We start from the raw sequence: 21,335 nt of genomic DNA, 5'->3' as shown, positions 1-21,335 counted from the left end.
ATCAAGATCCTTAAGGACTCTGACCCTTAAGGACTCTGCAATACAGAATTGTATTGCAGAGCTTTTACTGAAGCACTGTATTTGATGAATTGTCAGATATATGTTGGGAGACAAAGCTATTTTGTTTTGAATGTATTGTATTGAAGTGGTTTTGAGTGTGTGAGTGTGAACTGTTGCTATATGTAAACTTGTAATGTGTTTATAAGCTTCAGTGTAGTAGAGCTGTTCTGTGGAGTTTAAATGGAAAAAAAAAATAGACTGTTACATGTATTTGCAAAAGCCCAGAAGTTCAAGGAGAATGTGTAAAGAGTTCTGAGCTGTTAAGAAATAAAAAACAGCGCAGACTTCTTGGATTCCTCTTTCTGTAGTAAAGTTCTGAAGGCTTTGATAGCATAAAATAAGTGCATCCATTTGTATTGTACTTCCTATGATTTCAGCATCCTCTACAAAGTCCTTAAAGAAAGTTCCTGCAGGTGCAGTATTTCTGTTTCCAGGTATGATTTATTCAATAGCCAATTGCTTCATGCACAAAATGCTCTTTTCTTTAAAACCTACTGCTGAGGTTTTAAAGAAAAAACTATCCAAATACAGCAGCACTGCATTGCTTGATCATATGCTTAATGACAAATACAGATGCTTCTACCATGCTAAGCCTAAACTGCAGCATGTTTTATGGATAATCAAAGATTCTGGAGGAGCTCTGAAGGTAGGTGTCACTGATGGCAGATATTAGCAACTGTCAGCTTCAAGTGTTGTGCTCTGAACTTTTAAGAATGTGTGTCACTTCAACTGATATTATACAGCTTAATTCTGCTGTGCATGCAGTCACAGCTTCCACCTGTAGCCTGAGAAGGAGCTGCATTTTGTTCTTTCACATTTTATCATATTGTCTTGGGTTAGCAGAACAGTTTAAACATCAAGTTCCTATGTTAAGACCAGTCTTGTTTTTCTGGTTTTGATTAGGAGGATCTGCATACATGGGGAAGAATCAGATCTATAACTTGGAGCTAAAAATAAAGAACTGTACTAAGATCTCTGTTTCTTATCAGAATCCAAGCTGATCAATGAAAAGAAACATGTCACCAGTTGTTTTTTAATTTACTGGCAGAGATAGCTGTCAGTGTGCAGGCTCTTCACTTGATTGAGGTACCTGAATTTTAAGTTTTGGCCTTTCTTAAAGGTCTATTTTAAGACTGGCTTCAGTTAACTGTGACCTCAGTCAGCATAATTTTTAGAGTAGGAAGTACATAAATATAGACTTTTAACTCCAGGGTCAAAGATGTATATCAACAATGGGACTTCTATGTAATTGTAAAACTCAGTAGCAGAGTTCAAAATAGCAGATTGATGTGTGGGATTTTTTTATCCTTTCTTCTTGGAGGTACTGTTGTATAAGCGGTGAGTTTATTCATTAGTTGGTCCCTCCCAATAACTTGTAGACAGACTGAAGTCACCAGAGAAAAGCAAAGATTGAGGCTCCTTTGATATTCCAGTGAACAGTTTGTTTAGGAACTCAGTAATCTTTAATGAATAACCAAATTTTGTGGCTGTATTCCTGTCAATCCTAAGGAACTTTATAATTGCATAATTAATAAGAACCTGCTGCTGATCAAAATTTATGCAGTCTGCTGACTTAACCAAATAGCAGTTGTTCTCCTTTCTGCTGAACTTTCATTCAAGTATCTCCCCACCTCTGTCTCATTTTCAAGCATCTACACATGCAAAGCCAAAAGACAGGCTGAGGCCATTGGCAGTGTCTGCAGATGGTCGTGCTCTCAGCACTGAGGCTGGGCATTCCACACAGGGGCAGAAGGAGCAGTTGCTCTGGCTGGCTCTGATCAATCACTGCCACAGCTGCTGTGTGCCGGGATCTCGCGGCCAAAGCCAGCCTCGTACTGCAGGGCAGCTGCTGGGCTCGCATGGCCAGTGTGCCTCCTGGGGACAGCTCAGTCACCTGTCCTTCCCTCTCCCCAAGCACATCACCAAGCTATTGGGCCACAGTGCTGTGGTGTGCTTGTTAGTAGAGTAGGATTCTGGTTTGGGAAGTCCCCAGGGGCAGCAGTGTGGGACTGCTGAGTCTTCTATCTTCAGCACAGAGGCTGGCTGCTGTTCCTAGGGAAGATGAGCAGGTTTGAGGAAGAAGTGGCTGCAGTGAGAGTGAGGGGCTGTGTGTGACTTGGCTTTATCAGAATGTGTCTAGCTAATGCTTTTGATGTGGCACTGTTGCAGGAGCACCTTAAAATTTGCTGAGATGGAAACTATACCTGATGTCACTTACTATGGCAATTCAACTTTTTGGTAACTCTGGCAGTATTATTTTTATTTTTATTCTGCCCCCATCTGACCTGCAGGAGGAAGTGATGTGTTTAGTTCCACTGTAATTGGGGAAAAAGACAAGAAATCTGCAGCACGGAGCACAGAAAAAACTCCTAAACAACCTGGGAAAGTTGTTCTGTTTGATAATGATGATGATGATGATGACTTCTTTGTGGAAACAACTAAAAAGCCTCCAGATCCAGGTACCTCTAAAACACTTGTGGTGAAAGATTAAACACTGCAGGTCATCAAAATTCAAACTGGTAGGAACCAGTGGGTTATAAAATTCAAACCTTCGTTACTTCTGCTTGGGTTTTGGGATGTTGTGGTTTTGGTTGATTTTTGGTGTTCTGTTGTAGAGGGGATTTTTGTCATTGGTAATTCTTTTCATCAGAGTGACATGGGGCTGGTTTGTTTGTACATGCTCTCCCCTGACTTCTCTCTAAGGATGCTCCTTCTACCACTAGAGCAATATCTGGACTTGAGTCAGGGAACTGGTACAGGCTTTATTCACACAGCCTTGAATCTTTGTGCCCAGCATTCCCTATTAGTAGGGTCTAGGCCTGTGCTAAGCCAGTACAAAACACTGCCTTTAGAGGTGCCAGCTGGCTCAGCTGCTTCACTGCATATTCTGTCACCAGTACTTTCAGGTAAGTGGTGTTTCACTTTGGGGGCTTGGCTGGCTTTTTCTCTCACAGACTCCTGATGTTGGTCATCATTAAACAGTATGGTATCTTTTGAGATTCTTATCTTCTCCTGTTCTGTATTCCTCATTCCCTTTTGATTTTGTCTCTCTATGCAGTCAAGTCCACAGCTGACCTGTTTGATGATGATGAAGAAGGTGATTTATTCCAGGAGAAACCTGCCATGCTATCTGTGGTTGCTGGCACAACTAAAGAAACACAAAGCCGTAGGGAGGGAATTGTGGAAAAAAAGGTAATGGCATATAAATAGATTGTTTGGCTGAGGTTTTAGGAAGAGTTTCTAGTGCAGTTGAAGCAGTCTCTCTTTATATAACACTATGAAAGTGATATATTTATGAAATAGGTCTAGGTTCATAGGGTCTTCCATAATGTAGTGCTTCAGAGGTCCTTAAATGCCTTTTGCCTTTTAAACTTGGGGTTTATTTGAGATTTTTATTTGTTGGGCCGTGATTGAAAGAATCTTATTAAGGCAGGATTGAAATGAGAGCAAAATGAAAAGCCTTTGATAATAAAAAATGTTTATGAATTTCATGGCTGAAATGAAACCAGCCTGAGTTGCAAACCTTTGGTGTCACAGTTCTGTGCTGCAGAAACTGTCTGCTTTTCCACCAGCCAGTGACAGCAATTTAACTGGTAACCTATAGCTTGTGTTTATTATGGGAGAGGAGGTTCTACCTAAGCATTTACAAAACTTGGGGTGTTTAGTTTTTTCAGCTGGAAACTCCTCTAAGTTGTAGAAAGCTCTGAACATAATACTGAGCACATGCATATTTATGTGAGAGAGTTAGGAGAACCTCCTAATGCCCACTCCATTTTCAGAACAGTACCTTCAGGAAAGTAGTAATGCTCTTTGTTTCTGTAGTAGATACTGTATATACTCATTGTATATGTTTCATCCAATGAGTATTTGAACATAATTAGCTGCAGTGACTCTTCTCCCCTCTGGACTGAGGGGTACAGTGCTGGGGATATCTAATGCAAATTGCTGTAGCACCTTCTCCATATTGTCCTATGAGAAGCACCTGAGCACAATGGCCAAAGCCAGCTTCTATTTCTGCTGCAGTGCAAGAGAATCCATGCTCAGTGAAGTAGGAGCAGTGAGAGGGATCTCGCAGCACTGGGCTTTCCTAGGGAAGAGGATGATGCCTGATTCAGCAGCACCCCTCCTGCTCAGTCAGGAAGAGAGGGCTGTTTTATATTCCCAGCTTTATGACAGTAGTGCTTGGGTCTGGGATCGTTCTAAGTTTAATGGCAATATAGCTGGTGGCAGGCTGAGGCTGTGCTGTGATAATACAGGAAATGATGGCTGGCACAAACTGCCTTTGTCCTTTATGAAACACAGCTCGTTAAAAGAAACATTTTCCTTTAGCTTCCGAGGCCTGGCATGAGTTGCTGCATACATTCTTCTGCTGAGAAGGATGGTGTGGCAGAGAGGAGGCCTGTGGTAAGACCTTGAGGTCACCTTTGCATAGCACATGAGTTTTGACTTCAGCCCATGGGAGACAAGCTTGGGTTCTGTCCCTTCAGCTGCTGGGACTTTGCCATCAGCTTGCCTCTTAGCAGGGATCTGGGGATCTGTCATGGTTTAGGAAAGGTACTTCCCAGTTTAGTGCCCCCACTGCAACCACTCCTCTCTCCCTGAGGAGGGCTAAAGAGGGGAATTCGAGGCACAAAAGGTCAAGATCAGGGGTTGAGATATAAAACCAATTTACTTGAAACAGCAAAGAGATAAGAAAGCAAACAGCAACAGCAGCAATACTGTTGTTGACAGAAGGTGCAAAAAAGAGGCAAATGATCCCTCTGCCTCTGCCACACTGAGCTGCTTCAAAGAGAGTGCTTCTCTCGGGAAGAGACTCCCTTTCCCCCCTGTCCCCAGCAATGACATGAGGTGGTATAAAAGAACTTCTGATTCCTGGCCACGCCCCCTCCTGGCTACTGCAGAAAGATGTGTCATAGATGTGTCAGCCCTTACTGAATCTAAATGGGTGCTGATGCAGTCTTTTTTTGTCCTAAAGAGTCAACCGTCTTCAGGTGAGGACTTCAAGCCTTTGTCTGAAACACCTCCAAGAAAACAGAGGGGCCTTTTCTCTGATGAGGAGGATGCTGAAGTAAGTATTACTTTGAGGAATTCCTACAGAATTGTAGGGATCTGTTGGGATCTCGGTCATACTGACTTCAGTCCATTTGTATCTGGGGACTCTTAGTGCATTTTGTAGGATTGGGAAATCTGACATACATGCACGTACTCTCAGCTGTTCTGAAAGTTCCTTCTTGCTCCAAGAGTGAAAGCTGATTGTTTTCCCTGTCTTCAGAGGGTTAAACATTAGTGGTACACACAGGCATAAATTAAAAGCCTGAAGACAGGAAGGAGCAGCAAATTAAGAGTAAGAATCATTAAAGACTGCATATGTTTCATTTTGGCTTTCAGCTAGCAATTAACCTGCAAAGATGAGGAAAATCCCTGTGCAGTTGGAAGGGATTGGTACATCAGATAAGGCATCCACTACTTCACAGACATTCTAAACATCTTTTTTCATAACGAAAAACATGAATGTCCCCTTTAGAGTTCTTAAACATATGGCCTTGCTTTGCAAAGTGACATTTCTTTGGTTTGCACAGGATTTGTTTTCATCAAGTAAACCTGTGAAGTCCAAAGCTACATCCCTCCCCATCAGCAAGTCCATGACAAAAGCTCCGCTTTCCTTGTTTGACGATGATGAAGAGGTAAGTACCACTTCCTGATACTGCCTGTGTGGGGGAACCCACCTGCACAGGCTGTTGCAAATGCAGCAGGAAATATTCAGAAATTTACAACACTGGGCTTGCAAATGGAGCACTAAATTGCTCTTGCATTGTGCAGCAGTTCTGAGCGTGTGGACAGCACTGTGGAGAAGAGTGGGATGGGGGAGTCCTGCAAGTTCTTGAGGTCTTTTAAGAAATTTGCAGTCAGTGCATTTCACCTCTGGACCTAAGCATGAAGGATATTATCCTTGTGATTGATAGGACTAGAGAACACTGAGCAGTAGAACAAATATGAGCTTCAAGAAGCTGTTTTATCCTAAATCTGTGGTATCTGTCACATGGATGACTTCTTGCTTCTCTTGTCATGGCTGTTGAATTCCTTTTTTCTCACTCTTCACTGTGTAAGAATCATGACTGCTATTGTGGGAACAGAGGTCAGAGCACAAGTTCGTGCAAGAAACCTTAAAAAATTTAATTAGGGTGTGCTTTTTAATCTTTTTACCCAGTGGTAGTTGTTCAGCTCACTTAATGCCTGTCTTCAGAATGGGATTCATTCTCCATTTCATTATATGGGTTAAAAACAGTGCCCCATTGTGTTGGCTGCTGTACTTCAGAGTTGCTCAGTGGTGGTTTTTGGCTGCTGGTCACATCTTGTGGTGGAGAATCTGTGAGCCAGGCTATGTGCTAACAGGCTTCTGGTCTATCAAAATGCTGTATGTGTAGAATTCCTTGTAACAGAATATGGTGTTAAACTTGAAATTATCTTCAAGAAACACCATTTCTGTATCCTACTTACATGAGAAGTGGATGGCAGCAGTATCTTGTGTGCTGAAGACTTCTCAATGAGCTTTTCATTGTGGCGTTGGCTTTTGATTTTTTAATAATACTATATTTTATTTTGTTTTAAGGATCTCTTTGGTGTGGGTCCTGCCAAGAAGCACCAGGAAAAGCCCCCAGAAGAGAAAGCAAAACAGTCAGGGCCACTCAAGAAAGCTTCCAGCTTATTGTTCAGCAGTGATGAGGAGGTACTGAGGAGTGAGATTTGGTTGAAAGTGGTTACTGGGCTTTATATTGAGCAAAGTATAAAACTTTCAAGAAGGGAACCACAGAGCAACTCTGCTGTGTCCACATGCCATACCTACCCCAATCCCTTGACTTTTTTGCAGCTAAGGAGGCTGATCCTTGATCCAAATTTTCACAGGATCTCGGTAATAGAAGTCATGTGGAAGAGAAAATCAGTATTTTCAATATAATTTATAGAAGGTTTGATAGCAAATGAAGACTGTTGCCAACAAATCTGACTTAAAAACACTAAAACAGAAAATAAGTTTTTTCTTACTGCTTTAAATTCTGTAAAAAATGTTTAGCAGTTCTAGATAGATATGTATTGAGGTTTTCTTTCTTTTGAGGTGGGTTTCTTTTGTGTGTGGTTTTGTTTATTGGAATTTTTATTTGCTTAAGTTTTGGTGTTTTTTTTCTTTGTTTGGCTGCTTTGCTGTTTTAAATCTAGGGATGGGAAAATGATACATAAATAATTAGGTGTCCCATAGAGCAACCCTCTTCTAGGGATGGGCTAGGTATTGTCCTCCATCTTAAATGAAAGCCAGAGACACTCAAGTAAATTAAAAACTTAAAAATTAAAAACTTGTCTGGAAAACACTGAATTAGCTCACATGAACAGGATCCAGACTCTTTGTAGTCCTCCTACCTCTCAAAATTACTCTGTTGCATAGACTTTATTACTTGTCCTGTAATTGCTTGTTTACTAGACAACAGTAATATCTTTTGATGCATTTTTAGCTTAATGTAGAATAAACCAAGTTCAAACTTGGTTTGCCTGTAGTCCCTTTCACAAGGAGGACAAAGAAAGGTGGGGAACTGGGGAAAACCACTTGAAATGCTGGGAATAGCAAAACAAACAAGTCAGAAGTATCTTGTCTAGTGTGTAGGCTTGAATAAATGGTAGATGTGGGAGGAGGTGGGTGCCTGGGGGAGAACTGCTGTGAAGGAAGTGCGTGCAGCATTGAGCACTCCAGTAAAGGTGTCTTGGGTGTGTATGTGGTGGGATTTTTCTCTTTTTTCTTGTGTTTTCCCATACATCAAACTTGATAACTATTTAAGTGACTTCAGTCAGGTTCTACTGAATGCCCCTACTCTTGTGACACTGCAGTTGACACTGACCTCAGTTGCCAAGAGCAGCTGTAACAAAATGTGTGTACTGTATTTTGCTGGATTAATACTGTGTGCCAAAAGGTGACCAGGCCCTTTGCAAAGCCAGAGAAATGTCAGATTACAGTGGCTAAAATGCAGGCAGCTAAGTACACTAGTAGACAGATGAAAGGACTGCCAAGATGATGAAGTGTTCCTTATAAAGAAGATTGCAAAGTGGCTTTGACCAAGACAAAAGAAAACTTGTTCCTTCTTTTTAAGGAACATTGGAATGTCTCCAAGCCAGCTAAACTTCCTTCTGAGGATGGCCAAAAAGAAGACCCTGCAAAACCAGCTAGCACTGTCAGTCAGGCTAAAGATGTGAAGACGACAAGCCTCTTTGAGGAAGAGGATGAGGAGGATTTATTTGCAATCACTAAAGAGAGGTGACAGTCCTGGGAGGGGAGTGGGGAGGCATTTATTCAGAGCAGCCCAGCAGCCCTTCCAAAACCAGACGGACCCGGCATATTGCAAGTGTTGGTTCCTGGTAGTGTTGCCGAGGAGGAAGTAGGGGTGTGTGAGTAGATAGAGGCAGTGCTGGGCTCTTTGTGTCTGTGGCAGGTCATTCTCTTTGCCACCACTGAACTGCCCTTTCCATTTCTATGCCAGTGATATAAAATCCTCTTGGCCTTTTTTTATCTCCACTTCTGCAGAAAGCTTTGTAGACAAGAAAGTGTGTTAGAATTATTGGGACATTGAGTAAGCCAAGTGCTGTATCTGGGAACACTTGCTGCAAGTGATGGTCCTAAGTGATGTTTAAACAAATGCAGTGCATGGCCTGTTAATCTTCCACTTTCTTCCTTCTCTCACTGCAGCCAAAGAAAGCCACAGAAGCCATCATTGTTATTTGAAGATGATGATACTAATGGAGAATCATTCTTCAGCTCCCAATCAATGCTACTTCCTTCAGCTGCTAAGTCTGCAGTGGTAACTCCCCATTCTTTTAAAACTAACATGGAACCCTTAGTTATTTTGCAGTCTGTCTTCGTTGTTAGGTAGTGAATAGAAGTCTAACTCATTTTACACAGTGGTAACTCCAGCAAATTGGGAATGGAAACAGGGAAGACTGAACTCTTACATGTACACTCTTACTACAATTAGCCTAATAGAGACTTCAAAATTTTCTTGACCACTTAACCTAAATTTGTTTGGTTTATGCTAAAAGCCCTTCCCACGGATGTTCTGAAAGCTCTTGACCATTAAACAACACTAAAAGGAACAAAGAGCTTACTGCTGACTCAGGAGCCAGTGTTAACCTTTCATGCTACCCTACATGTGATGACCGAGATGTGTAAACAGGCTTCTTACAGGCCCTCCCTATGGTGTGCTCATGCCATCCTCTGTGTTACAGAGGAAGCTTGTAGCTTAGCCTATGATGTACTGCCTGTCTGGTTGTGCTTTGGAATTGAGAGGATGAGATGCAAGGGTTTAATAGAGCTGTATCTGTAGCGGGGATTCCTGTACATGTGCTTCCTGGCACTCTTCAGCCAGATTCAAAAACTCATAATACTGGAAATTAAAAGTCACAAACCAGAATGTCCTATGGGAGGAAAACAGGAGAAATCAAGTATGTTGCCAGTGTCCTACACGTACTCTGCAGTAGGCAAACTGAGACTCTGCTATCCCACAGCAGCATACACTTTTTATATATAACCACTAATGCTGTGTTGCTAACATTCTCCTGATTTTGCAGGAGAAAGAAAAACCAGCACAAGCACCACCTACCTTTAATGAAGAAGAAAAGGAGGAAAAGGAAGATCTGCCAGATGGAACAGTGAAGTCTAAGCAGGTAGAAGATGCATTGTGGTCTTCAGAAGAACCTGGAGCAGCTCCTGTGCCTCGAGGAACAGATGTTGCAGGGCAGCAAACAAAGGAAAAAGTGAGGGATTTTCTTACATTAATCTGAAGTTTGGTAAAAATTCAGTTAAAAAAAAACAACACACAATCAAATAGTGCTGCTCTGGCATGGAAATATTTTTCTGAATTGGAGGAAAGAGTTCCTCTGTCTCCACTTAGCAAAATCACTTGTCAGTCTAACAGCAAATTGATTAAATGGCATTTAATAGTTGTTTCCTGACTGATGTCCTTGAGAGGGATTGGGGTTTTTTGGGAGGAAGGAGGTAGGCAGAATCTGTTTTGATTTTCCCTCCAGAGTGGCTTAGGTAATCTTCATTTACATGAAAAAAAGCTTTCCCTTAAAACATAGCCTATATTAATACATAGATTTTTCTTCAAGCTCAGTAACTTCGTTTCACCATCACCATGTGTGATGATTTATAAAGTGATGAGTGTTATTATGGCCTTCAGGATTGTGAATTTCTGCTGGGCAATGCTGATACAGAACAGTATTGATGAGCATTGAGTGCATTATTGCAGAGGTTTCAGCAGAACTGATCTTGGGCATAGTCTTACTCAGTGTTGAGGAATTACCAGCTGATGAATTTCCATTGTAGTTCTTACTCTTCTCAGTTTTCCTGAGCACAGTTAAGGTTCTGGTAGTAGTGCTGTTCACTCTAAAGTATCCGAAGTGGTATGAGCTAGGTAACTCAGAGATAGTGGCAGAGCTGGTTAGTGCAGCCTTGTGGTGCACATACAACCTGACAGAGATGAGGAGAAAACCTTATGCAGGAAGCTGCTTATCAATAGTGCCATGGGGAAGGGTACAGGAGGAAATATGTCTTCCTTTCAGAGCTGAAAGGTGTGTTCTTTTCTTTCAACTGTCTCTTGCTAACCTTCATATTAATATTCTGTCTGCTTGGGAAAAATTAGTTGAGTATGGTTGCCTGCTTGGTAATGATTGCAGAACTCTGACCACTGCTGGTATTTAACCAAGAAAGCTTAGCAGGGTTTTTGGGCAAACTTGAAATAAATAACAGGCTGATGTGTTACTTGTTTTTCCTTTGGTGGAGCCTTTTACAGTAATATCTTCAGAGCCAGCTGACAGTTCAGATCTGTTTGCAACATCACCACCAGCTCTGGTGAAAGATGAGAAAGGCCAAGCTAAGAAAGTGTTAAGCTTGTTTGAGGAGGAAGAAGAGGAGAGACTGGAAGAGGATGATGGCATGAAAAATGCACAAAAAGGAGTTGTTGTGGTGAGTGTAAGGATGTTATTGAACACTGCAAAATGGTATTTTCATCTCTGCTTTTCTAGGCAAGGTTTTGTTTACATTTCTGTACAGATGTTTCAGTGCAGCTACTTGATTTTTGCTTTACAGAACTGACTCTTCAGTTAGTCCTCAAGGTCAAAGACACTAGGAAGTAAAAGGATATGGAGTTTTAAGCCTTGTGGTTTGTTTGTTTTTTTTTTAACATCGTTATAGTTTGCTGCTTGGTGTATGCCTTCAGATTTAGGTTCAGCAATAATTATCTTAATCCTATGTTTACTTATTTTTTTCAAGTATGTGTTCATTTTTTAAAAAAGCTTCCAGCTAATGTATTATTATTATGGATTTTCTGATATAGTGTGTGCCATCACTTGGAATTTTCAACAGCAATATCCTTGAATCTGTGGCAGTATTCTTGTTTCCACTTTATGCAAATTACTGAATTTTTTCTGTAAGTTTAAAGTAGTGTCAAAAGGTATATACTGTATACTACAGTGTACCACAAGGTTTTGTCATCTTAATGTGACCATGTCAAGTGAGCTGCCAATCCTAAAAGCTGTGTATACTTTACTCAGAAGCCCTTGGAACTTAATGGAATAGATGACTCTTGGAGGAAAATCACTCTTTAGAGCAGCTTCTGAGTTAAAATGGATTGTTAACTTGGGCCCTTGTTTACCACTTGTGAATGAATACTGTGTTTGGTTTTTTGTGGGGAGCACACTGGGAGATGATTGAAAGAAGCCACATCTGTTGTATGAATTTAGCAAAATAGAAATCCATTCACATCTTTCCTTCAAAGTTCTCATCTGTCAGAATATAGTAGTCACAAAGTGATTAAGGTGCTGAAATGCAAAAAACAGAATGGTAATTTATGAACTTAACCTTTTTGATAGGCAAATCTGAAAGGTGCTACTACTTTTCTGGCTTATTTCAACTTACTTTGTGTTTTGTGGGTGGATGATTCTAGATGTGCATTAGGTTTTCACATATCTGGGCATAAAGAGTAGTTCTAGTGCTCTAAAAATTTGACCTGGCTTTTGATACTAAATTAAAGCTGGTGCAGAGAGAGACTGAGAATGTAATAAAGAAATTACAGAAGTAAAAAGATGTAAGTAAAAAGAGAGGATGTATGGATGAAAAATGGTGTACTGGAAATTAAATTTAGGCAGCCCTTTGGTGTTCCTGGAGACTTGAATAGCAATGGGTAGAATCAAGCTTTAGACTTATGATGACCACTCTTGCTGCCTGCATTTTGTGTCTGGTGTCATGATACTGGACATGCAGTCATGCTCTGAAGTGGCAGCCTTTAAGTTGTTTTAATAGAGACAGATGAGTGGTGAAACACAGATGGGGCCTTTACCTGGACATTTGAGTGGGGCCTTTGCCTTTGCACCTGGGTGTCTGCAATGACCATGATCATACACAGGCATTGGTTTTGGTGCTGGAGCTGATACTCATTACTTTGCCAAGTAATGGAGGACTTACAGAGGGATATGTGTAACTTCAGTCTTCCCCCCAGCAGCAAATTAGAAAGTACAAGTTCTTGCCAAAGGCAGTATGTTCTGTTCTTCCATGTGGGTGTTTGCTTGCTTTCACAGGAGAAGAACAGGGAGTCTAGCAACAATAATAGCTTTACAGGCCTTTTGTTAAAAAAAAAAAAATCTATTTTTTAATTCTTCTTTGAAAATGTTGCTTAGGAAGATGACCAAGAGATTCTTTTCATTTCACTACCATGTCCTGCATCCTTAGCTGAAACTTTTGAGGCATAAAACTCTTACTGGAATATAAACCTTACTGTACAGTCATGATAACATACTGAAAACTTTTTGTTTTCCTCTTGAAGGAAGCTTTACAAGTAAATAGTAGCAGCTTGATCTTAGATCAGCAGACACAGATAATGTGCTGAATGTCTTCTCATTAAATTGATATGTAAATACAAATATTTACATTGTAAGTTTTGCAAATTTGGTCAAAATAAAATATAACCAGCAGTTAAAGTTGTATTTTTGTTACCAGTACAGGGCTGTAGTGTAGCCTCAGGGGAATTGTAACCTGCCTTATCATGAAGCAAATAACTTCCTCACAGAGGGAGTTTCTCACTGTGTGGATCTTTCTCCTCTCCTTCCAGTCTTCTGAGAAAAGTACTGTGCCCAAAAGCACTGGGGTCTTTCAAGATGAAGAGCTTCTCTTCAGTCACAAACTTCAGAAGGACAATGACCCAGATGTTGACCTCTTTGCCAGTCCCAAGAAGTCAAAAGTGAGTCTAAAACCCTCCTCTGAACCTCCTGTTTCAAAATAGTCTTTGAAGTGTTCAGTGTACTGATGTTCCTTGTTTGGACACAGCTTAGAAATCACTGATTTCCAGGGAGGGCCAAATGCTAATGTCAGTTACATTCTGGCATCATGGGCTAAAGAGATGTGCTTTGGGTCTGTGACACATCTTTTCTTTATCTTTTGTTTCTTTAGTCTGCAAAACATATCCTGAAGCCATCACCTGGAGGAGGGCTTTTTGGGGATGATGATGAGGATGATCTCTTCAGTACTGCTAAAACAAACATTCCGGTACCTTTTCTCTACTGTCAATGGCTTAAATAAAAGAGATTGGAAAGAAGTGTAGGGAAGGGATTTTCTCCATTTGTATACCCACAAGAAATTAAGTGACTTTTCAAATCTTTTTGAGAGAACAGAGATGGTCATTGTGACCCTGAAGACATAGGGAGCAAACAGATGCCCTGGGTCTCCCAGTGTTGGGATGAAGGAATTGGATTCTATTTATTTTTGTGTACACGTGGGACTGTCTTAGGTATAAGAGAGCACACCTGAGCAGAAATCAGAGTAGTAGAGTTTGTTTTGTTTAATTGCTTAACTTGCTAAAATTACTTCCCTGTGCTTTATGTATTACTGATGAGCTGTGCTCCAAGAGTTGTGTAATTCAAGTTTCTGCAGGTTGGTTTGATCTCAGGCAATGGTGCAATGTCAAAATCCTCACGGTCACCCAATTGTTTTTAAAGGGTGAGTAGGTGCAGTAATGAACTAGGCTGTGTTACAGGTGGTCTGAGGTCAAAGCCCTAACACACATTTGAAACTGCTACTTTTAAATACAGTTATCTTAATTAAATTGAAACTAACTTTTACTTTAGTCTGTATTCATGTCTATAGCTGGAAGTTAGGCTAGAAAACTGGCAATAATTCCTGAAAACAGTTTCTCTGAGGACTCTGGACAGAGTGGTCTTAAGTAATTGGGGTACTATATATGGAGCCTGGTTGCTTGAAAACATAAAAATGGCACAGTTCCTTAGCTAGCGTTGTGCTTTTATTTTCTCTGCTGTTTTGTTCATGAGGAAATATGTATGCATTTGAAAGTTTATTGAAACTCTCATTATTAATTGTTAGCACCAAATACAACTATGCACAGCAGGATCAAAAAATGTAGCTAGTTTTCTGTTCAGTTAAAAGGAAGATTTTAAAGATTTTTGCTTGTGTTCTTTTGGGGTTTTGGGTTTGTTGTTTTGTTTTGTTTTGTTTGGTTTTTTTTTATCTGCATACCATGCTTTTTACCCCATTCATGTTGACTTGTGCCCATAATGCTTTCAGAAAATGGCCGAGAAGAAAACTCCTCAGACCAGTGTTGGCCCTTCTTCAGTGAGCAGTAACTTAGAAAATGCTTTAAGTGCCAAGCAAGATGAGACTCTGAAGGCAGCAACTACAGAGGCAAGTACTTAAATCCTGTGCCTTGAACAGCATGCAAAGAAAAAGGAGATGTATCATCCTGTTTTAAGTGTCTTGGAAAGATGAAAAATAATGCCTGGATTTACTGGCTGCCATGTGTAACCAAACTTCTCTGCTTATCAGCAGGTACACTGTTAGTAGCAAGAAGTTTAAGTGTTATTGATGTTTTATTCATTGTGCACACCCTTTAAAAAGTTAAATGGCAGTGAAGAGCTGCACCCTAGGTCCAGTTGTACTGAAAATGAGTTATTTCTTCTTCTCTGAAGTGCTAGTGTCTGTTGGGGTGAATGTGATCTTTAAAGGTAGCCTTTCTCAGAAGGGAGATCAGGGCATGCAGCACAAATATGTGTCAGTTGAGATTTGTATCTTGGAGTCTTCATGGTGAGTAAACAAGACTCTTGTCCTTAATCTTGCAGAATCAAAGTCTCTGGGATAGGTGATCTGGAACAGAGTTCTGGGCTGTGTCTCACCTGAGTTGCTTGGTGGATTTTCATGTGTACAAGATTAGCTTTTTGTTGTAGGGAGTGGGAGTTGTTTTTTCTCCCCTGGGCTGAAGAACACAGAGCATGCCTAGGGCAAGTAATTAGCATGTCTTCCCTTTTTGTGAAGTGATCCTTGAAGTCTAGAGCCAGGCTCATCTCCCTGGTTTTTGTACCTACTGACAGCCTGCTATAGAATGGTTTCAGGCTGTCTGAAGTTAAGCTAAACACCACATGCAATTAAGTAGAGAACAATCTCCTCAGATACTAGGATTCCTCTGTCATGCTCTCAAGCCCTTCCAGCTAGTGTCCTCACGCAAACTCTGTTACTTCAGCCTAGCTGAAAGAGCTCTGACTGCCCAGTCATACCAACTGCAGTATTACCTAGCTCACAGAACCATGCAGACAACAAGTCCTGGGAAGTGCACTGTAGCTGATTTGATTCATTCCTTGAGTCCTAGAATTGACCCAAGTGTCCAGACCAAATAGCTTCTCTTGCTCTTTTAGCCTAGTCTTCTTTCTAGCACTACTGGCCTAGGGGGTTTTTTCAGAGCAACACTCACTTCTCTGAAGCTGTTTTTCTTGAAGTCTGAGTGGAACAATTTTCAAGTTCTCTTGGCTTCCATGTGGGCTTCATTGAAGTCTGTAGCCCTGTTACAGCCAGTCACAAAGAGAAAAGTTAAATCATTGCCTGGCAATATGGCTTCAGAGGATTTTAGGGGACAGAATAAGTAAGGAGAAAGAAGGCAGCTGTCCTAGCGGTGGCAGTGACCTGGAGAAGATGAATGTTGTTCAGGTACTGTGGCAAATTATAATATTGGGTAGAAGGACAGGTGAATGAAATGTGGTCATGAAGATGGGGCCATGGCATGTGGGAAACTGAAACTGAAAACTTAGTGACTATAGCTCTAATGGTAGAATGTGATGATAACAAGATATCTTCAGAAGAAATTGGTAAGCAATTAGCTGCTTTGTATACATGTATTGAAATGAAAACTATGGTCTGGTTGATAACAACTTGTCAACTTGTTTAATCCAATGTAATTTTGTGCAGAAATCTACAGGTCCTGTTCCCATTAAAACCAAAGAGCCTTCATCTCGGATTGGAAAGCTACAAGTAATTAACTTTACTGGCACTTTAACTTTCAAAGAAATAAAAAAAAAGAAAATCTTCCTTGCCTCACTGATAGCTTTCCCTGAACCAAAATCTTATTGCTTCCTTACCTTATTCTTGCAACATTATTTTTTTTCAGATGGCATATTTTTGATTGCTTTTTCTGTATTGCATGTTTAATATTATTTCCTCCTTCTGTTTCAGTCCTGACTCTAAGCAGCACTATTTACTCATGTTGGGGGGGCAGAGGGTGGGTTCCTCTTTGAACTGCTGTTGTTCTTAGCACTATTAAGTATGTTTAGAGACTCTTAGGGAAGACTATGGTTATGTCCCTCTTCTGACACAAATCGACTAATAACTGTCTATATCACAGTACCATTCAAAGTCAGAACCGTTGTCTCCTCAGACAGAATATTGAGCTGTGTAGGTGTTTGGTCTGGCATAACCTGACCCCGCTGTTCCTGAAGCTCTTACACAGAATAATAGTGTTGACCACTCCACAGTTTTAGTGAGACAGAGCTTGTGGGAGACACAGAAGTTCTTAGGCCTGAGAAAAGCCAGATACTTTAGAAGTAAAACTTGAATACTGAGATACTCTAGTTCTTGCTGCTTCTCTGGGGCCATGCCTGCTCTGGAGCAGTAGTAATGTGATCTCTTTTTGTGTGTATGTTTTTGTTGTCTCTGTTTTGTAGGCCAGCTTAGCTATTAACCCTTCAGCCTTACTACCTGGTGCAATGCCTAAGGTCTCCAATGTCAAGTCCCCCTTACCAGTGCTGGACACTCCATTACATGAGCCCAAGGAGGTGCAGAACAGCGAAGCCTTCTCTGCTGCAGGAAGCAATGAAGAGCTGGGCGTCAGCTTTGATCAGCCCATGCAAGCAGACACCTTGCACAGTGCCAATAAGGTAACCTTGGTATTTAGGATAAGAGACACAGTCTGTCCTCGTGCAGGAGTTTGTTTTGGTATGCAAGTTCTGCTAACAGTGGGGTTTATCTGAATCTAACTGGGAGTGTGAAAATCTAATCCCCTCTCACTTCCATGGATCACTGAAGAGAAAGTCTAGCTTAGCACCTATACTTGGCCCAGTGAGGGGCTTATGGTGCCTTTTAAAGTACATGTGTACCTTTTCCAAATACTGGATTTCCCTATTGGTTGAAGGTACGTTAGCATAACATCTTGTCCTATCCCAGGAGACACCAACCTAAAAAAATATTAAAAAGACATCTTGCTAGGCTAACTATAAAACAGGTTACAGGCAGCTGCTTTGACAAGCTATCCAGAACACATCACTGCTGGAGGTTGACCTTTACCTCCTCTGTGGATAAAAATGTCATGCTGTCCTAAACTGTAACTCTCAATTCTTTTTCAAAGAAATGTTTGTTTTCACACAAAGGAAAACAAAAAGAAGTGTTACAGCTTTTGACGTGGCAAATCTCTGCCTCCTGACTCACTTGTTTTTCACTCACACTTTCTGCTTTATGGACTGCAAAAGGCATATTCTACTTAAAGACTTAGTGGTTCTTTAAAAAAATTCAAGTGTCAGCCATGTAGTTAAGATTTCATCTAGGTGCCTGTGATTTTATAAGTTTGTGGGGTTTCCTGAGAGCAGCAGTTTAAGATAGAGTTAAAGTTAAGATTTTAAGTTACCTTCTTCTAATGCTGATGAGGCTGTTCATTACTAGATGAGTAGCAGAGATGACTTGGTAAGATGCAGCAGCCACCAACAACCCTGGCTGTCATGACCCCTTAATGACAGATGGGTTTGAAGCTTGTATGTCAGCCTGGTGGATTACTGTGTAGGCATGGTTGTTTCCAATAGCAGCGTGTTCCAACAGACAAAGCTCTCTATTGTGATACTTTTAAATAGATAGGCCTGCAAAGAATAGACTGCCTGTAGCTGCATATTATCAACCTTGAATGCTCATTTTAGTGTAGTAATGATGTAAAAAAAAATAATTTTTTTTACAGAAGTAATCTAAGAAGAAGCATCTTGGTAACTATACAGTGAATGCTTTTTGTGGCTCAGGTTAGGTGCTGTAATTTTGGCATATCGTTGCTTCTTCAACCTTTCGAGTGTAAATATATCCAGTCAAATGCACTTTTTTTCCAATGGCTGGAACAAAGCAACCTGCCCAGCATTCTGCCTGCCCTTTCAACTGCATGAAGCAATTAACAAAAGGGAAGAAGAGGTTGTAGTGATCCATTCCCTATCCATGTAAATACTCCTGTCCATGTGGGATAGGAGAGAGGCTGTAATGGAAACTTGCAGGGGGCTTCCTTAAAAGCAGCAATTAACTGCAATAGGCTATACATAAAATGAAATTGTGTGGAAAATACAATTAGTCATGGCTTGAACTGCACTGTAAAAGCCCCTAGATTAGCAAGATAACAGGCTGACTAAGGTATTACCTAAAGCTAAGGGGCTAGAGTGGCTTGCTGACCTGTTGTGACTGTTTGCGAGTGCTGTTGCTTTTGTACACCGGTTCCACCTCTGTGGAATGACTAAGGGCGGCAAATCAGAAATCCTGGGTTATATTTCTAAATCTTTCTCCAAACTGCTCCAAGCTTGAATGTCCTGTGGGGCGTTTTCCTTATGTATGACCCTGCTTTGCTTTTCCTCCTTCCTTGCAGACCAGGATCAGGGCTCCAGGGAAGCGCAGACCCCCTAGCAGAATGGCGCGCCGTCTGGCTGCCCAAGAGGCTGAAGCGAACGAGGAGGTGGACGCTACTAAAGGGCCACAATTCTCTCTACCAAAACAGATGTCAGCAGTAGAGGACATAAAGGAGCCTCTTGCTGCTGAAGCAGAGTCCAAGGAAAACGGCTTTCTCTCTAGTTTGTCGCTACCAGCTCACAGCACTGTTTCTTCTGCTGGGACAAACAAACTCCTTCCTCCAGAATCCACAGAAAATGGGGATGATCTGTTTGAATCTGAAGACCTTTTTGCAAGCAGCTCAACATCCAGACCAGCTGCACAATCAAAGTTGAAGGAGGGAATGCCAGACAGTATGGCTAACAAGCCCATAAAGGGCAGAGAGAAGCCTGATCTGGGTGATCAGGACAGCAATGATCTCTTCCAGCCTGTACATCAAAAATCTTCAACAAAAAGCAGCCCTATACCTTTCTTGGAAGAAGAGGAAGATTCTCTCTTCACCTCTCAAAAAACTGGAAAAAGGGAGTCAAAATCTGCTGTCCACCAAGCAGTTGACCCTACTGCCCAAGATATCTTTGAGGTAATGGCTGAACCTGCCACGTTGTGTTTTTTCCCCGGGTCCATATGTAGACCCTTCTAATTTAGAGTTAATGGAGGCTGCTGAACAGGATGGGATGTGCAGGATAAGTGAGTGAAATAAACTCTCAATCCTGCTCCACTGCTGGGATATAGAAATACTTTCTTTGGTTGTTCATCCCCTAACTAGCAGCAGTAGTTTAAAAGGTGAAGCCTTAACACAGAGCTGGTATGCACTGAACATGCTGTGACAACATACCTTTCTCAGAATAATAAGGTATTTGGTTCTTATTGTCTGTTCAATTCCCATCAACTAAATAACACTTTAAAAAAAGGAATAAAATTGGTGGGCTGGACACTTGATACAGGCCTCTGTGTGCTGTACTTGACCTGTGTACAATCCACTACTAAGGCACTTCTGCCAATCCCCCCTGAGGAAAAGGGTCTCAGACTTCTTGCTAGGTAGGTTGGCAAAGACCTCTCAGATTGCTGAGTTCAGCCTTGGTTTGATAAGCCCAGGAAACCCAAGTCTTCTAAACATCTCAGCTGCTGTATACAGATAATTTGACTATTCTCTTGAAGTGTGTTGTGGATTGATAAGATCTTTCTCTCTTTTTCTCCAAGGATGATATATTTGCTACTGAGGCAATTAAGCCAATGACCAAAATGAAAGAGAAAATGCCAGAGACAAACCTGTTTGATGATAACATTGATATTTTTGCGGATCTAACTGCAAAACCAAAAGAAAAGAAGACCAAGAAGAAGGTGGAACAAAAATCCATATTTGATGATGATATGGGTACGTGCATGTATAAGCAAAATCTTGCTGCTAGTCTTGTACTAATGTCCTGAGTTGGATTCATCTAAGATGTTTTAGAACCTTCTTTTACTTTTCAGCTTCTCTGAAATCTCTGGTCATCTTTGGATTTTAACCTTGGATGAGAACTTTCTAGATTTGTAGAATTAGGATGACATTAAAGTAGTTTAGGAGAGAGTAAAAAATTATTCTAAGAGAAAGTTTCATTCCTGTAGGGAATTACTCCAGAAAAGTTTCTAAGAGACTCATCTCAGGTTGTTATGGCTCTGAGATTCCATATTTCAATTTGCACAGCTTTTGTATTGTACTTTGAGATGAGTCACTGATACGAACAAGCTAGCATCTCTGTCCATCCCACCTTCACTATTGTGTTAACTGTCTTGGAGCCCATAAGCTTTTTTTTACATTCCTGTTCAGTGGTACAGCCATAGGTATGCAGCTCCTTAGTGCCCTTGGAGCTCCAGAACACCCACAGGAGTGCAGGGAGATGCCTGAAGATGAGGATGTTCTGCAGTAGAGTTGTGGAACTGGCACTTGCCTACGTTTCACGTTAAGGGCTGGCTGAAGTGATCGTGGTAGCACTTTTACAGAGCTGTACCTTATTGTCTTAGGAAACCTTTCTGCTGCAAATGAAACAGTAAATTTCAGCTGCAGTTTGAGGGGGGTGAAGGCTGCAGGCTGTTTTCTTTCATCCTACCACACCTTTCAGTCACTAGAGTCCTTAATCACCTTATAGCTGATGTCACCTCTGCCTATCTTCAAAATGGTCACTGAGCTTTCTTGCACTCTGAAAAATACTGTTTTCCCTGGGCAAAATTTTTGTAATCTTTAAGCCTCTTTATAAAAAATGGAAGTGATACCTCCATTGCTTATGGCAGTATCTGTACTCCCCCT

General features: G+C 41.1%; 1 protein-coding gene across 5 annotated transcripts in view; it reads left to right on the top strand.

The window, feature by feature from the left end:
• LOC135306545 (WASH complex subunit 2A-like) overlaps positions 1-21,335 on the top strand; it is a 33,547-nt gene that overhangs the window by 10,280 nt on the left and 1,932 nt on the right. For 3 of the 5 annotated variants that reach the window (XM_064430687.1, XM_064430688.1, XM_064430691.1), the window contains 17 exons: positions 438-494; positions 2,352-2,519; positions 3,119-3,252; positions 5,036-5,128; positions 5,640-5,744; positions 6,671-6,787; positions 8,193-8,356; positions 8,786-8,897; positions 9,664-9,849; positions 10,880-11,062; positions 13,203-13,331; positions 13,541-13,636; positions 14,669-14,785; positions 16,337-16,399; positions 17,089-17,301; positions 19,029-19,628; positions 20,249-20,423. In XM_064430687.1, the coding sequence (XP_064286757.1) occupies positions 438-494; positions 2,352-2,519; positions 3,119-3,252; positions 5,036-5,128; positions 5,640-5,744; positions 6,671-6,787; positions 8,193-8,356; positions 8,786-8,897; positions 9,664-9,849; positions 10,880-11,062; positions 13,203-13,331; positions 13,541-13,636; positions 14,669-14,785; positions 16,337-16,399; positions 17,089-17,301; positions 19,029-19,628; positions 20,249-20,423 (2,712 nt within the window). The remainder of the gene's footprint in view (positions 1-437; positions 495-2,351; positions 2,520-3,118; positions 3,253-5,035; positions 5,129-5,639; positions 5,745-6,670; positions 6,788-8,192; positions 8,357-8,785; positions 8,898-9,663; positions 9,850-10,879; positions 11,063-13,202; positions 13,332-13,540; positions 13,637-14,668; positions 14,786-16,336; positions 16,400-17,088; positions 17,302-19,028; positions 19,629-20,248; positions 20,424-21,335) is intronic. The other 2 variants (XM_064430689.1, XM_064430690.1) reach the window with 2 other exon arrangements.

Source organism: Passer domesticus, chromosome 8, assembly GCF_036417665.1.
Source record: "Passer domesticus isolate bPasDom1 chromosome 8, bPasDom1.hap1, whole genome shotgun sequence".
NCBI lineage: Eukaryota > Metazoa > Chordata > Aves > Passeriformes > Passeridae > Passer > Passer domesticus.
Note: the sequence above shows the minus strand (reverse complement) of the source record. Positions and strands in the feature narration are given on the sequence as shown.